Raw genomic sequence first — 14,288 nt, 5'->3', positions numbered from 1 at the left:
AGGATCAGACACTTGGCCCGAGCTGCGGACACTAATAAGAACAGAAACGTGGGGGCCGAATGTCTCAATGCAAGCACTGGAAAATCACAACAAGGACATGGCCGGTAATTCTAACGCAAGATAAATCCCGGAGAAAGAGGATCTTCCTCATTAATAAAAAATCGCGACTGCGCAACGAGATGCGCCTGGCCTCTGACACGCACCACACAGGAATCAAAGCCCGGGACAGGGCAAGTCCTCAAGGACTCTATCTGAGCCTCAAAGGCCGACCCGATAATGGAGTGATGTAAAAGTTTCAGGTTCTCTCGAAGCTGACCGTCTCCAAATAGGGTAGCAATTCTCGCACAAGTTCCAGAACCACAAGGAGACCGGTCAATCTGGCCATCGCCGTAAACGGTAGCGCTTCTCTGGACGATTAACTTCTGATAATCTGGGTGGTCTCTTTCCTCCTCGAAAAAGATGACTGCGTATAGCTCATAATCGAGATAAGTTGCCCTATCACCAAGGGCTGCTTTTATTTCTCGCTGAAGTTTGATGAATGTATCCGCATTACTTGGCTTGACCTCGAGTCCCAGTTCAGCAGCATTCACCGAGGCCATCACAGCGCCGGCGAAAGCCAGATCAACACGAATCTCCTCATCACGAGAAGGGATCTTAACAGATAACCCTCTCGCTATCTGATAACTCGAGATATTGATAAAGTCCGCATGCACTGGCTTGCCGTGCCTCACAGTAACAGACGCTGACACACGGCCCGACGGAACATCAACCACCACCTCCACAGCTCCATTCTCTGGGACCTCGACAAGACCTTTAGATACAGCCCAGTACCCTAGGGCGATGGTGCCATGACCACATGCCGTTGAGAAGCCGCTTGTATGCCAGAACAGCACGCCGAAATGCGCACCCTTGTCGTCCGGCGGCGTGATAAAGCCCCCGTACATGTCAGCATGTCCGCGAGGTTCATGGCTGAGGAATTTGCGAAGCCTATCCAGCGGGTGGTTCTCGGTCTGAATGATCTCAGTGCGGCGGTCAGAGACAGTTCTACCTGCTGGCATGAACCCTGATGGAAGTCGGGGAATGATGCGGAATGGCTCGCCAGCCGTGTGCCAGTCCTCAGACTCAATCCAGTAAGATGGGTTGTTTGTCATTGTTTGGGAAAGGGGAAACAAAGGGGAAATGGCTTGGAATGGGATGTAATTTATGAGGCCAATGATGTCAAAATGGTATATACTGAGTTAATTAGGATAGCTACTTAGATTGAGGCTTTGAGGAGAATGTGTTGCTTTTGATTATAATATTTCTGGTTGTCGAAATAGGAAAGTACCCCCAGGTACCAACCGGAAACGGCAACATTACAATCCACGGTTGAGCTGGTCACTCTGGGAAGGCCGATCATCCCGCGTATCAATATTATCAGTATTACAATTCATTATTTACATGTTTTCTTTTCCCCAACAAGGTTTCTGGTTCACTGGAGAAAGAAATGAAATAAACAAAGTTCGAAAAAGAAAAAGAAGGGGAGGAAAAGGGGAGAAAATTGTCAGTGTTCGGAGTTTGAATAAGTCCCCCTTTGCCCCATTCCCTGGGAAGGAAAAGAAATGAAGAATAATGAGACAAATACAATGAGACCAGAATGAAGTGATCTCACAATAAAACGGTGACAGTCAAGGCTAATTAAATCATAGGTAAGTTAGCGTCACTGCAGATGACGACCAGCGCACATACAAGTCTATACAAATGTGCTCGACCCAGGCGTAAATTTCGTGTTCATAGAGACACTGCACGTTCAAATTAAAAGGACGCAATCTGCGCTGTTCCGTCGCTCTTGATCCGTCGTTATTGCTTCTGCCACACTCCTGAAAGTACTATCGTCCAACATTCCAATCTCATTCCATGTCCAACCCCCACCCCGGCCCGAACACCTCCCGGAACACATCCGCAAACCCTTCATCCAAGCCCATCGCAACAGACCCCAGGACTGGATCGCAGCTGCTCCCCACCAGCCCCGATTCAGATGAACAGTGCAGCCCGCTATCCGCAACAACCCCAGGTCCGATCCCCGTCCCAACTCTCGCCCGCAGGATACTAAGCAAATGCCTCCCCAGCACAGCTGCAATCCCAGTTCGATGAGACGGTGTGCTCCCTGCCTTCTCCAGCTGCAGGGCTACTTGTCCTAGTAGTGCCAGCAACTCGGTCTCGTCACCGGGATGGGTTCCACACAGAGCGGGGAACAGTCTGAGGGCCAGAGTGGCGGCGTAGGCTATCATAGCCCAGGTTGGGGAGAGTAGACAATACAGAGGTTCACCAATTGATTGGAGATCGTGCACGGCGAGGGTACAGCATTGCACGGCGGCCATAAAGCAGTCTTCCTGAAGGGCGTGGGAATGAATGGTCTGGGTATGTAGGGCGAAAGAGAGCGTCCAGAGACGGTTGTGGAGATAAACGTAGGTCAGAAAGGCCGTGGATATGTTGGGGGAGGGGGTAATGGCTCTAGTCGTGCAGCCAGGAAGCCAGGTGATTCGCCAGGGATCGAGGGTGGAGTCGACAAGATTGCGAACCCAGTGGGGGTTATCGTGAGACAAAGAGGCTTGGTGGTGCAAGGTGCGATGGAGGCCTGCCAGATACCGACGGAGGAGAATAAAGGCACATGTGTCCTTGTCCGTCGAATCGGCGAGGGGATGATGCCACCATTTGTCAATATTCCGGGTCAATGGCGACTCGGGAAAGGCAGTTGCGCGCCCATAAGCGGCGCTGGTAGCGCGTTCCCACAGCAGGATTCGCAGCCAGGTTCGTTCGCTATTGCGAGCTTGTCGCTGGGACATCACCGAGTCGGAGGGAAGAATATTGGAAGGGTTAGCTTGGTCTAAGCCGAGCTCAGTGGCGACGGCGACAGCGTAGGAAGTGTAAAGCCATGAGCGTTCCTCGGACAAGGCAGAGGCAGGGGTAGCGGAAAGAAGAGAAATGTAGTATCCTTGGACAATTTCAACGGACTTGTACCCGGATGTGTGGACATGGCGCGAGAGCATCTCGCCGTGGAGGCGCAGGCGTTTGGCGCACGATGCAGACTGGTGATCGAATTGAGCTGTAATGGCCAGGATCCATGTGAAGAGGAGAGCGGAGCGGGAGCGCACATAGTCGACGGTGTGGAGAATTGGGTCTAAGATGCCGTTGATGGGGTGTAAACGGACGAAATAGCTAGTACTCCGTTAGCAAGAGAATTCCCGGGGCGTATTGCACATACATTGAAAACAAAGTATGCGCATCCTCAAGCGATAATAGCCCCAGCTCAATAGGATCCAGGTCTGGGCCAACATCTCGAGGTGGATCCGCATCAGGAGGTCGGAAATAGCTTGAATGGCAGTGAATTGGCGGAGAGGGGGTATAAAGAGCATTGAGGCCTTGTGCCAATGTGTCTCGACTTAGCTGTAGTCCCAATGACACACAGCCCAAGCGCTGGAGCAGCTCCTGGCCACCATTTGTAGTGGATGGTCGATTTAGTGAGGAAGTCAATGGCTCTGCTACGCTAGATGCGTCCGCCAGCAGTGCGAGCGGATTGCTAACTGGTTCCTTCGGGGTTAGCAAGCCATCGTGGTTGCTTCTCAGTGCATCCTCTGTGGATGCAACTGGCGTCTCGCAGTTACTACCATGCTGCAGCTTCGCCACAATCAATTGGAGCAATTCCTCCTGGCCCGTGGTATTCAGCACCTGCTGTACCTCATCAGCCGACACAGGTGCTTTCTTCAGCTGTGCTTGCATTTTCCTATAGGACTTTTCGAATCCATTATAGCGACCAACAGCACCGGGCCGGCGGCCCAAAGGACGGGGAGGGGGGATGTCGCAGCGCCGATTGTTGCGTCGACAGCGGTCGCATGGCTGCGATGGGTCGGGCCGGATACAACGCATCTTTAGGTGGCGGCATACTTCGCACGCAGCAGCCGAGGGCCTAGAGGCCCTTGTAGCATGACTTGAGCGAGCGCCTCGGGCCATATTGGGAGAATAATGGGATAGGAGTCTCTAGGACGTCTTGGAACAAATCACCCGAATTGCCGAGAAATTCTGGAGAAATGCGGGGAATCACGGTATCCGGACAACCCTACCACAACCGGTTTCGCCACTTTCCATTCAGCATGGGCATAGACTGAAAGACTGTGCTTGGAATTCGATGATCTAAATTGCTATCAGCTTGACCGGAATGGTCTTTCGCTATGATCTGGACTTGTCATGCTGGTTCAGGCATAAGATCCCCGGGTGGGTCCTCCGGCCACTTAATTTAGCTACCGGAGGGTGGTTATATACCCGGCGCTCCGTCTTCAGCCATCATCACTCCAGGCATACCACTTTTTCATAGAAAAATCATCACAATATGCAAACAATTACCGTTGATGCCCTAATATGTGGCGGAGGCATGTCAGGCCTCGCCTGTGCCTCTTTCGCCGCGTCCTCAGGGGCTAAGGTTCTCGTTGTAGAGAAGCAGTCCACCGTGGGCGGGTCATCCAATTACTCCGCCGGGATGTTGTATGTTGAAGTTAGCACCTGTCAGTTATAGGGGACATATACTGATTACTTTGGTGCAGTTGGGGCCCTAAGTCCTACTCGAGTCTGCGCTCATGGGTACCATGGGGAGATCCCGATCTCCAAGCGGCCTGGATGCAAGATTACCTCCCAGCCGTACAATGGATGCGGGAAAATGGTGTCCCAGTGGCGCAGAGGTTCGATGGAATTATGACAATTGGCATGCCATTCTTCTTCTTGCAGCGAAAAGTAATTGACATAAGGTACAGGCATTGGTTTCCCCATCAATATTCCGCATCTCCATGCATATCATCAGCAGCGCATCAGGGATAGCAATACCGGCTCACAAATATTCACCGACACCGCAGTGGTGAAGCTTCTGCAGGAGGTGCCGGGTGTCCCTGGGTCGCGCGTTATAGGGGCCGTAATCCGTCGCGCGGATGGTACACACTACGAAGTTCGAGCGAAGCGGGTTGTCCTAGCTACTGGAGGATTTCAAGGTAACCCCAAGCTTCTGTCCGTGCACCTGGGCCAGCACGCAGACGATATGTTTGTGCGATCCAACAAGGGATCAGTTGGGGACGGGTTGACCCTGGGTACACAAGTAGGGGCAGGTAGCAGTCGTGGGATGAGTACCTTTTATGGCCACTTACTCGCGGCACCTTTGCAAACTGAGAAGGTCAACCCACGGGACTATTTGCCGTTGGCACAATATCGTAAGTGACATACGTCCTGGCCAAATATGGTTCTAACTATCCGGTAGAAAGCAAACATTGCCTACTTCTCAACGAGAGCGGTCGCAGGTTTGCAGATGAGACGACCGGCGACGAGATTATCAATCAGTATCTCGCGAAGCAAGAGAAACGGCGAGGATTTCTTCTATTCAAGTATGCCCCCTTAAGATTTGTTGAAGTACATGTCTGACAGTTCAGCGAACGCACTCGGACTCAGCACTGCATCTCTGCGCCCTTCCCGAACGCGGGCGAGATCGACCGTCTGGCCAAAGCGCAGGAGCACGGTTGCCGTGTCGGTAGTGCACCGACAATCAACGGGCTGGTCGAAATTCTCACACAGTGGGGAGTGAATGGTGCACAAGCTCGAAAGACAATCAAACAGTATGATCAAGCCATTCGGCTAGGTGATTCGACTGTGGCGTTGGATGCCCCTGTCGGTGCGGGTGGAAACCCTCCAGTCCCGTTGGTGGAGGGCGACGGGCCCTTCTTTTGCATGGAAGTGCAGCCATCGTAAGTGACACCTTCCCTTATCCAGGAGTAGAAATGACTGATCGTATAGGATCACTTTCACGTACGGCGGCATTAGAATCGACTCCAAGGGCCGCGCGCTGACGACTGATGGTAATCCCATCCCCGGGCTTTTGGTCGCAGGAGTCGATGGCGGAGGATTTAGTAATCTCGGATATGCGGGCGGGTTGGCTCTTGCCTTCGTGACGGGCTTTTGGGCTGCGAAGGCGATTGCGATGGAGTTGAATCTACCGGTTCCTAGCCTGCCGGCTGCAGATGCACGGGATGCGGTACATCGGGAAATTGGACTGGGAAGTAAACTATAGTAGAAATTCTCTCACAAATACCGTCGGTGTGTGTGAATGGACTTTTATGGAATGTTTCTCTACGTAGTTTTATATCAAAAGAAGAATAGTGATTGGATTCACGTATATTTCAACCTCGAAACCAACAACTTATAGTCCTGACAGTCACGCCCTGGGCCCCGCGGATTTGCCATCCTCTATAACCTCAACCCCGGCTTTCATCGCTGTCTGATGATGGTATTTCATAGCAACGGCAAATACCACAACACCCTCAATTGACAAAGACCAAAGGATAGGCAAGCTTCTTCGCAACTGATGGTTACATGAAAGAGCGTATCATAGATCTTCCTACCGGGCAGAAGATGTTCCCAGCGGTAGAACCCCCAGGATAGCTTAAAAGAACTAAGCGTGCGCGAGACACTTAAGATAGTCCACGTCAATATGACGAAGGTCTCGTTGCGAACTGGTGACACGCAATTCCTCGAAGGTGAAGATTACGTGCTCCAACTACCAAGCAGATCTAACGATGCGTACGCCTCGAGTAAGGCTATACAATCTCTGGTAAGGTCACACGAGATAATTGCTCTAACCTCAGAGCCTCTCTGAAGATCTGGTAGTAGTATCATTTCATCCAAATGCTTGAAGTGGATGAAAACAACGGAAGACCTACAGAATCCTTTGCTGTATCGTACTAGCGCCGGGTATACCCGTGGTTGGCCCTGGACCCCCACACATTCGGATCCACCGACTCTTGAAATCGTTTTTAGCCTTACTACGCATATCTATAGAACGGACTCAGCGACTCGTGGGGTATTACTTTGGTATCATGGTGAGTGTAAAGGTGAAGTGGAAACAAAATGGTATGCAGGCACTAGTTCAGTGAGAACTGGGGAAGAGCATGAATATACAGAGGGTCTATAGAGTACTTGAATATCTCAGGTACATGGCGAGGAATGAACTAGAATCCTTGGAATTTGTGACAGCGAGCGTAAGGACAGTATTGTGGATGATATATGCACCGTCGTACGGGCGTGTTGCAACTTCTGTGTGCTTCATCCCTAGGAGGTTGCTAAGATCTAGAATGCTAGTGACCCAGATTAAGTGTAAAGCAAGGATTCGTTGAAATAAATGCTAGTATAAATCAACAAAAAAGGTTGCAGGCTCAGAGTTTAATCAAAAGGGCACTTGTGTAGACTCAGGACCACTTCATTGAGGAGGTGCTTCTCAAGGCTAGTATTTGACGATGCTAGACGAGACCCCCTCAAACACTCCTCAACGGCATACTCATAGTAACAGCCCATCGACCCTCCAAGTTGTACCCTAAGGGTACTATACAGCGACTGCGCACTTTCCGAAGAAATTATACCGCGGTTGTTTTTCGACAGCCCTGGCCTATTACGCTTCACAGCGTTGCGATAGGCTTCGCAAGGACTTTTCCAGAGTGCAATTTCCATTAGGATGACTGCAAAATTCTTCAGATCGTCTCCTTGCCAGAACCGTGTCAACGTCTCATCACTACCCGGATTATCGTCCTGCATTCTGTAGTCATCTGGAGTGCATTGCCAACCGCCTATGTACGGTATGCTTATGGGATGCCAGGGATGGTGTGGACCTCGAAAGAATATGATATTGTCACTGGAGAGTTGGCGATGCTTCCATCCAGCACAGTGTAGATGGAGTAGTGCAAGGGACAATCTCTGAGCAAGACGGAATCGGTTCTCTAGGAAAGGGGTAACCGGGGCGAACGTTCCGGTGCGCCCGGCAATCTTTTCTTCGAGTGTGAGGACGCTGGCTGTACTTTTGAGCCATCCCGGAAACTCATACACAAATCCCACAACAGGGTGTTGTGTTCCATCTGACAGTCGCCCTGTCGTCAAACTATAGCCCAAACAATGTAGCATGCAAACTTCACCAATCATAGAAGTCCGCCGCAGAAGTTGAGCGAAATAACGGTATCGTTTCGCTTGGGCTTGTTCGTCAACCGAATTCTGGGCACTAAGGCTTCGCAACCGCCATTCCACTAGCACATATTGCTTTTGTCTCCAGCCATATCCTTCGTAGGAGTACACTGAACGGGCAAGTGCGGAATTCGCTATGTTGCTTTCCGCTGCTGAACCATCGGCAACCCCGTTCGGGATTATAGGCGTGGCAAAGTCTTGAAAACAAGAAATTGGAATCTCCCAATTGTCTTCTTCTGCTGCGGGCGCGCGGGTGGAGGACGAGGAGCTTGAAGCATTATCAAAACAGCCTGTCTGGAAATCCAAAGTATCTTCGCATACATTGCGTCGGTTAATTGAACGCAGCTCAATGATACTTGCGGTCTTGAACTGCTTCGGTTTAATCGTATGGGTTCCGATATCGACAACATCTCGGACGAGATGCCGAGTAAGCTCCATTTCCTGCTCACGGGGCAGCAGACGTTCGCGAGTATTGTACCCAGACATCTCTGATATCAGGGCTCGTATATCCTCTCCCTTATGCTGNTTCCGGTAGGCCTTAGTGACCAGGTTGCTAAATGACACAGTATGACTTCTGGAGTACCTGAACGGACAAAGTTTCTCAGAGGCTTGTGCTTCTCCAACCCCAAAGCCACTTTCCACAGGGTTTGTTTATCGATCGTCGTATCCCGCGTGCTCCCGAGAACCAGTTGTTAACGAAATTTGGGTTGCCAGGTATATCCTTCAGAGACTTCTCCAGCGACGGAGACTGACCTGCTTGTTCCGGAATAGTACTGTCAGCAAGGTATCCTTTTCGGNGATTCCTTCAATCGAAAAAGATACCCTTTGTGACAGGNTGTGNAGATCGATTCCAGTCTTTTCTTTCAGAGTGAACCCATGAGAGAAGGGGTATAGAAGAGCAACGGCTAGAGAGGGACAAGNTGATTCTGAGTGCACAGGCTGCCCTCGTCTGCGAGACCCCACCAGGTGAACTTACCCGTCATGTGAGCATGGTTGCACCAGTTGGGGGATGTACTCATCAGCCAACGTACATCCTTTGGCTAGATCGTTTCATCGAGTGTAACATTTGGGCTGAGGCCTAGCTTAGGAACCCCACAGACACATGATAATATCTCTCATGCCCAATATACCCCGCCATGCAATGCCCCCCTTGACGGTCTACTTCCTTTCCAGGCACTCTCGCGGGCTTACAGATTTAGATTACAAGGAATAGTAGCGAATTATGCAGATTAGTCTGCATCTGATGTGTCATAGGTTCCCACTAGATGGAAGGTCTTTTTTATTACATGGCAAGCTATAGCGGCACAGACAGTTAGTTTCATCGGACTCAAACGCAAGAGCGCTCGGGATGCTAGCCGACATACCCAACTCATGTCTCCAGTAAAGTCCCACAGATTTACAAGCTCACTTGGAAGGTGCGATAGATCGAATTCCGGCTCGGACGGCGATAGCATCTTGGGCTCTGTCACAGACATTGACCCATCCAGTTGGTGATCGAGGGACACCCCAAGCATGGGATCGAATTTCTCTATCTCGGTCTCCACTATACCGGTATTAGAGAAGGCTAGAGGGAACAAAGGACAAACGTACTGGAGGTGGTGCTGTGGCCGCTGGTATTCTCGCCACCGTTACTACCATCTGATGGGGATACGCTGGCGTTCAGCTTCCTCAGCATAATGCTGGTTGACTGCCACGCTTGCCAGGCCTCCGCAGACTCATCCTTATACTGGGCCCAGATCCGATGCGAGGTCTGGAGGGCAAGAAGCAGTTCGTCCCTTCCCGGCGTTCCAGTCTGCCCGCCTTGTGCACCTTCCCGCTCAAGATAGTGGAGCTCCAGGCATACCACCATTGCCGCCAGCATAAAATCATTTGTGGCCAAGGAAGTCACGAACCAGCGACATTGCCCCAGTACTCCTCCCGCTTGAACCTGAACATCAATAGTCGCTTGATGCTGCAGGATCCTCACTGCCGCATCGAGACAGATACGTCGAGACTCTGTATACCGACCATCCGAGCGGCCCTCGCAGAGAGACTTACGATGGAGGATACATCGCGTCTTCTGATACAGGATTTCCAGGTTATAACGCAGCATGACGATACGGGGCGATGCCGTGACAGACTCCGTTACACTACGGAATTGGAGACATACCGGAACAGCGGCATAGGACTCGTTCAGCTGCTTGTCGAGTTGATATATGAGTGCAGACGGGATAGGTGTGGTGGATGCAGCATGGTCAATCACAAGACCAAATACCCTGGAAAGTCGACTCTTCGCGATCAAATAAGCCACCGGGGTAAAGGCTGTGTCGGGACGGGGTGGTGGCAAGCTCGTTGAGTCCTCAGAGAAATCCTCGTCCAGCAGATTGCGCGGCGGCTGTGTATCTGCTAGCCCGTCATAGATCATTCGGGGCAGACCCAGCTGAAACGATATAAGTGCATCCAGCTGGGACATGAGCGTCCAGATGCGTCGTCGCATTTCGGCTGCAAAGCACGAGAGCTCTGGGTAGCGGGAACCGTCCCGATGCAGGCCAGCCCGCATGGCCAGACGGTTGACGATTCCCATTAATAACCAGACCTCATGATGAAACTCCTCTCCCCGGAAGTACTCTGTTTGCGCATAGAACATTAGAGCTTCTATGGTATACTTCGTCAGAGTTGTGTACTTGTTGTCGATAAGGCAATAGGCAGCTTGTTGCCGGAAATCATCACACAGCCCATGAGTATCGCCAATCGGGTCTGGTCTGTGGCCCTCAGTAAGCTGGTGATGGTGGATCGCCAGGCACATGATACTGAAGAGGATACTTAGCCATGCCAGATTGACATCTTGTGGATGAGTCCAGAATTGGTCATACTGTGAACGTCAGCATACCCTACACGTGTCACGTGGATGGGCTCGATACTTCTTTCTGGAATGTCGGAGAATGCAGGACAACTGGACAACTTCTTTAGTATCCTGGACCAAGATCTGAATCAAGCAAGGTTTACATACGAATACCCGGCTCCATCGAACTGAAAAATCGCGACACCAACCGATCGACGGTCGGTCTTGGCGGGAGGTGGCCCAGGACCTCCGCTATCCCGCCGGGCGGAGACACGCCCCGGAGAAGGGCGGACCCGTGATTACTCCGGGACGGCGGAAACGATGGCCCTAATTCAACACACTCTTTGAGCTCGGCGATCTGTCACCCCGCCCATCGGCTCTGTCAGTGAAAGTCTCAACTGCGATGACTGCAACTGGAAGCTTTTTCACATACACTGTCTTGCAATGCAGTCCAATGTGCCCCGGAGACATAAGTCATGCCCGTGTGATCGACCCGCAGGCTGCCAAAGGAGTTGGTCACCGTCTCCGGGCTAGCTGCCGGGGAATCTTTGCTTTTATGCGCTAGGTGGTCCGGGTTCTCTAGTCTTTGAGGGGTTTCGCCCTTTTGCAAAGCTACCACTAGGTCCTCCAGCTGACGGATCCGTTGGGTCAACTGCCGAGGCTGAGTAGATCCATTCCGCCGGGGAGCTGATGAGGGAGTTTGAGCATAGACGCATCCCAATCCACGCTTGGTACAGCTGCTACAAGGCTGGAGACGATCACATCTCAACCTTCAGGGGGTTATTCAGTCATTCTCGCGGAGTACCACAAGGACGTGTCTTACTTTTTCTGGCGACAAAAGGTACAAGATATAGGCGTCCGGATGGGAGGCTTAGATGCCATTGTCCCTGATATATAGGCTTCGCCTGAAAAAGGGGGTGCCTTCAATGAACTGATGTTGGATGTCTCTGGCGGGGTTCACCGCCGCGGCTTACTCAGCTGGCTATCTTGTAGTTATCTTGATACGAGTCTGTAGTGATTTCACTACATGCTGCGCAGTTTATTGTGTTGTGCCTGACGCCTTCGCAGGATGTACACTCCCTACTATCATACCCAGCAGCAGACATTGTCAGTCTGCTAGAAAGATTTAAGATAAGCCACACAAGCCAGCTTGTTCTCAGAGACATTCATTGCAGTTGGCTCATGACACTCCAAGATCGCCCGGGCTTGGCGCCGGGCCGGAGATGCTAGCGCCGGAGATGGTCCCGCCCTGCCGAATTGTGGCTCCGGAGCGAGGGTCCGGAGGGCTTCATCTACTATAAATCTACCATTATGATCCAGGTATGCCTCCCTATTCCAATCCTCAACCATTTAACATTGCCTGACTCTTTCAAGCATAATATATCATATCACATACACACACACACACAATGGCACCCGCCCTCGGCCAAATCTTCCCCCCAAATCCTACCTTTGTCGAGAAAGACATGCCCGACTTGACAGGAAAGGTAACCATTGTCACTGGTGCAACGTCCGGAGTCGGTTTCAACACAGCATCCATCCTATACTCCAAAAATGCCACCGTATACATCGCAGCCCGGTCCGCCGACAAGGCCCGCACGGCCATCAACGAGATTCAGACCTCCGCGGAGGGCGCACATAGCCGAGGTCGCCTCTCCTTCCTGCAACTAGATTTGTCCAACCTAGCCAGCATCAAAGAAAGCGCCAATAAATTTCTGGAGTTGGAAGACCGTCTTGATATATTGATTCATAATGCGGGAGTCATGACTCCTCCGGCGGGGAGTAAGACGATAACTGTATTACTCCCGACAATAGCTAGTGATAAATGGAACACAAACGCTGATATTCGAGATAGGGGCACGATCTTGAAATGGGAACAAACTGCCTCGGGCCCTTCCTCTTCAACAAATTCCTTCTTCCGCTTATTCAACGCACCGCGGCCGCAGCTCCCGCGAGTAGCGTGCGCGTGGTGTGGTTGTCGTCCATGATATCATCGTTCACTGCGAATGGGGGGATCATCTTCGATGAAGAGACTGGTGCTCCTAAGGTCCTCTCTGACCCGATGCAGAATTATATGGAGAGTAAAGTGGGCAATGTGTTCATCGCTAAGGAGATGGCGAATCGGGATGGTGGGGAAGGCATACTTAGTTTGGTTCGTTTGATCCTCAAATATCATTTTAGAGTGGATGAGTCAAACTAACTGGTAACAGAGTGTACATCCTGGCCTTATGAAGACTGAGCTACAGAGACATAGTTCTGCCATTCAGGCTACGGTTATGGTATGCTTTCCCTTTCCAACGAGCAATGGAACTCCTAGCTGACGATAGGCAGGGCTGGATATTCAAGGGTCCGCGGTACGGAGCGTACAGTGAGCTCTTTGCAGCGCTGTCTCCGGAAGTGACGCAAGAGAAGAACGGAGCGTATATAATTCCCTGGGGGAGGTTCGGGCCTATCCCTTGTCATCTTCAGAAGGGGTTGGTGTCGAAGCGTGATGGAGGGGCGGGAACGGCGGAGAGGTTCTGGGGGTGGTGTGAGAAGGAAACTGCTCCGTATCTCTGATTTTTTTTTTTTATCCTTTTATCTCTGCAGGGAGTATTGCATTGGGAAGCGAGTTCATAGTATAATAGCTTTAGTTACTGGGTGGTTTGTACCTTTCGTCCGGAGGTAGGACTCTATATATTGTTTCTCGCCTTTTTGGTGCTAATTAAATACTTGTCGCGAATAGGGATTAATGGTGGCAGGCTGGTCTCATAGACATATAACAGAATGATGCTGACTCTTATTCCGCCCCAAAATACAGTGTCATTAGTCCATTTCTTAATGACAGTCCAGTCCCTTTGATACTTAGATAGTCCAGACAGGATGTTTCGTATCTTCACCCATATCCCTCGATATGCTCCATGTACATCTGCGTCGATCGGGTATTTGGTAACTATTTTGTCCCTGCTACCGTGTACCTGAATCAAGGGAAATCTGTTCCCGCAAAGCTCGCAACCCCGGGCAGACGAAAAGTCTTCTTTTCGGCATCGGTAGAGCTGGAAGAGGATAAGGATGGACTTGCAGCCCAACATTTCACATATGTACAAGTTTGTCAGACTACGACCAAGGCTCCTCGCCAGGCTAACTGATTCCACCAGGGCTACATTGTCGGTGACCATCGCCCTGTATGCCTGATAATGCGTGAGTATATCGCTAGAAGGTTAACCTCTACTTTCCCATATACTCAGGTGAACAATCTTCTCAGAGGCCTTCAAGTTCAGCCTATAATCCCCAAGCACCTCGGAGATGAGAGAGATTTCTTTACCGCCCCTCGATAGATTTCCTTCGCTCTAAGCGCTTCCAGCTGCGTGATAGCGTTACAGGTGAGGAGGACATGAATTTGCTGGAAATAGCGGTTCGCAAACGTGGGGCAGGTGTCGTAGAAATTGCGGCATGTTAGTCTCCAGGC

At 51.1% G+C, this 14,288-nt stretch overlaps 7 protein-coding genes across 7 annotated transcripts; 3 read left to right on the top strand and 4 right to left on the bottom strand.

Moving 5' to 3' along the window:
- Positions 1-110: 110 nt before the first annotated feature.
- Positions 111-1,058, bottom strand: An08g04750 (uncharacterized protein; the record flags this gene model as incomplete). Its single annotated transcript, XM_001392556.3, has 1 exon — positions 111-1,058. One exon carries the CDS (start codon positions 1,056-1,058, stop codon positions 111-113), a length of 948 nt encoding a protein of 315 aa, XP_001392593.3.
- An 831-nt stretch (positions 1,059-1,889) lies between these two features.
- Positions 1,890-3,990, bottom strand: An08g04740 (uncharacterized protein; the record flags this gene model as incomplete). Its single annotated transcript, XM_001392555.3, has 2 exons — positions 1,890-3,198; positions 3,245-3,990. 2 exons carry the CDS (start codon positions 3,988-3,990, stop codon positions 1,890-1,892), a joined length of 2,055 nt encoding a protein of 684 aa, XP_001392592.3.
- A 376-nt stretch (positions 3,991-4,366) lies between these two features.
- On the top strand, positions 4,367-6,082 carry An08g04730 (uncharacterized protein; the record flags this gene model as incomplete). The annotated part of the gene is made up of 6 exons (XM_059749021.1): positions 4,367-4,518; positions 4,578-4,764; positions 4,835-5,231; positions 5,279-5,402; positions 5,448-5,759; positions 5,809-6,082. The coding sequence occupies 6 exons, from the start codon at positions 4,367-4,369 to the stop codon at positions 6,080-6,082; spliced, it is 1,446 nt and encodes a 481-aa protein (XP_059604001.1).
- Positions 6,083-6,502: 420 nt separating this feature from the next.
- Positions 6,503-7,184, top strand: An08g04720 (hypothetical protein; the record flags this gene model as incomplete). The annotated part of the gene is made up of 3 exons (XM_059749020.1): positions 6,503-6,622; positions 6,850-6,890; positions 7,001-7,184. The coding sequence occupies 3 exons, from the start codon at positions 6,503-6,505 to the stop codon at positions 7,182-7,184; spliced, it is 345 nt and encodes a 114-aa protein (XP_059604000.1).
- Positions 7,185-7,322: 138 nt separating this feature from the next.
- Positions 7,323-8,505, bottom strand: An08g04710 (hypothetical protein; the record flags this gene model as incomplete). Its single annotated transcript, XM_059749019.1, has 2 exons — positions 7,323-7,381; positions 7,428-8,505. The coding sequence occupies 2 exons, from the start codon at positions 8,503-8,505 to the stop codon at positions 7,323-7,325; spliced, it is 1,137 nt and encodes a 378-aa protein (XP_059603999.1).
- A 796-nt stretch (positions 8,506-9,301) lies between these two features.
- An08g04700 (uncharacterized protein) lies at positions 9,302-11,722 on the bottom strand (the record flags this gene model as incomplete). Its single annotated transcript, XM_059749018.1, has 8 exons — positions 9,302-9,313; positions 9,384-9,562; positions 9,610-9,946; positions 10,169-10,808; positions 10,889-10,951; positions 11,050-11,198; positions 11,274-11,610; positions 11,664-11,722. 8 exons carry the CDS (start codon positions 11,720-11,722, stop codon positions 9,302-9,304), a joined length of 1,776 nt encoding a protein of 591 aa, XP_059603998.1.
- A 527-nt stretch (positions 11,723-12,249) lies between these two features.
- An08g04690 (uncharacterized protein) lies at positions 12,250-13,399 on the top strand (the record flags this gene model as incomplete). The annotated part of the gene is made up of 4 exons (XM_001392550.1): positions 12,250-12,636; positions 12,696-12,992; positions 13,051-13,119; positions 13,172-13,399. 4 exons carry the CDS (start codon positions 12,250-12,252, stop codon positions 13,397-13,399), a joined length of 981 nt encoding a protein of 326 aa, XP_001392587.1.
- Positions 13,400-14,288: the final 889 nt, after the last annotated feature.

Source organism: Aspergillus niger (genome assembly GCF_000002855.4).
Source record: "Aspergillus niger supercontig An08".
NCBI lineage: Eukaryota > Fungi > Ascomycota > Eurotiomycetes > Eurotiales > Aspergillaceae > Aspergillus > Aspergillus niger.
This window is presented reverse-complemented; position numbering and strand designations above follow the sequence as displayed.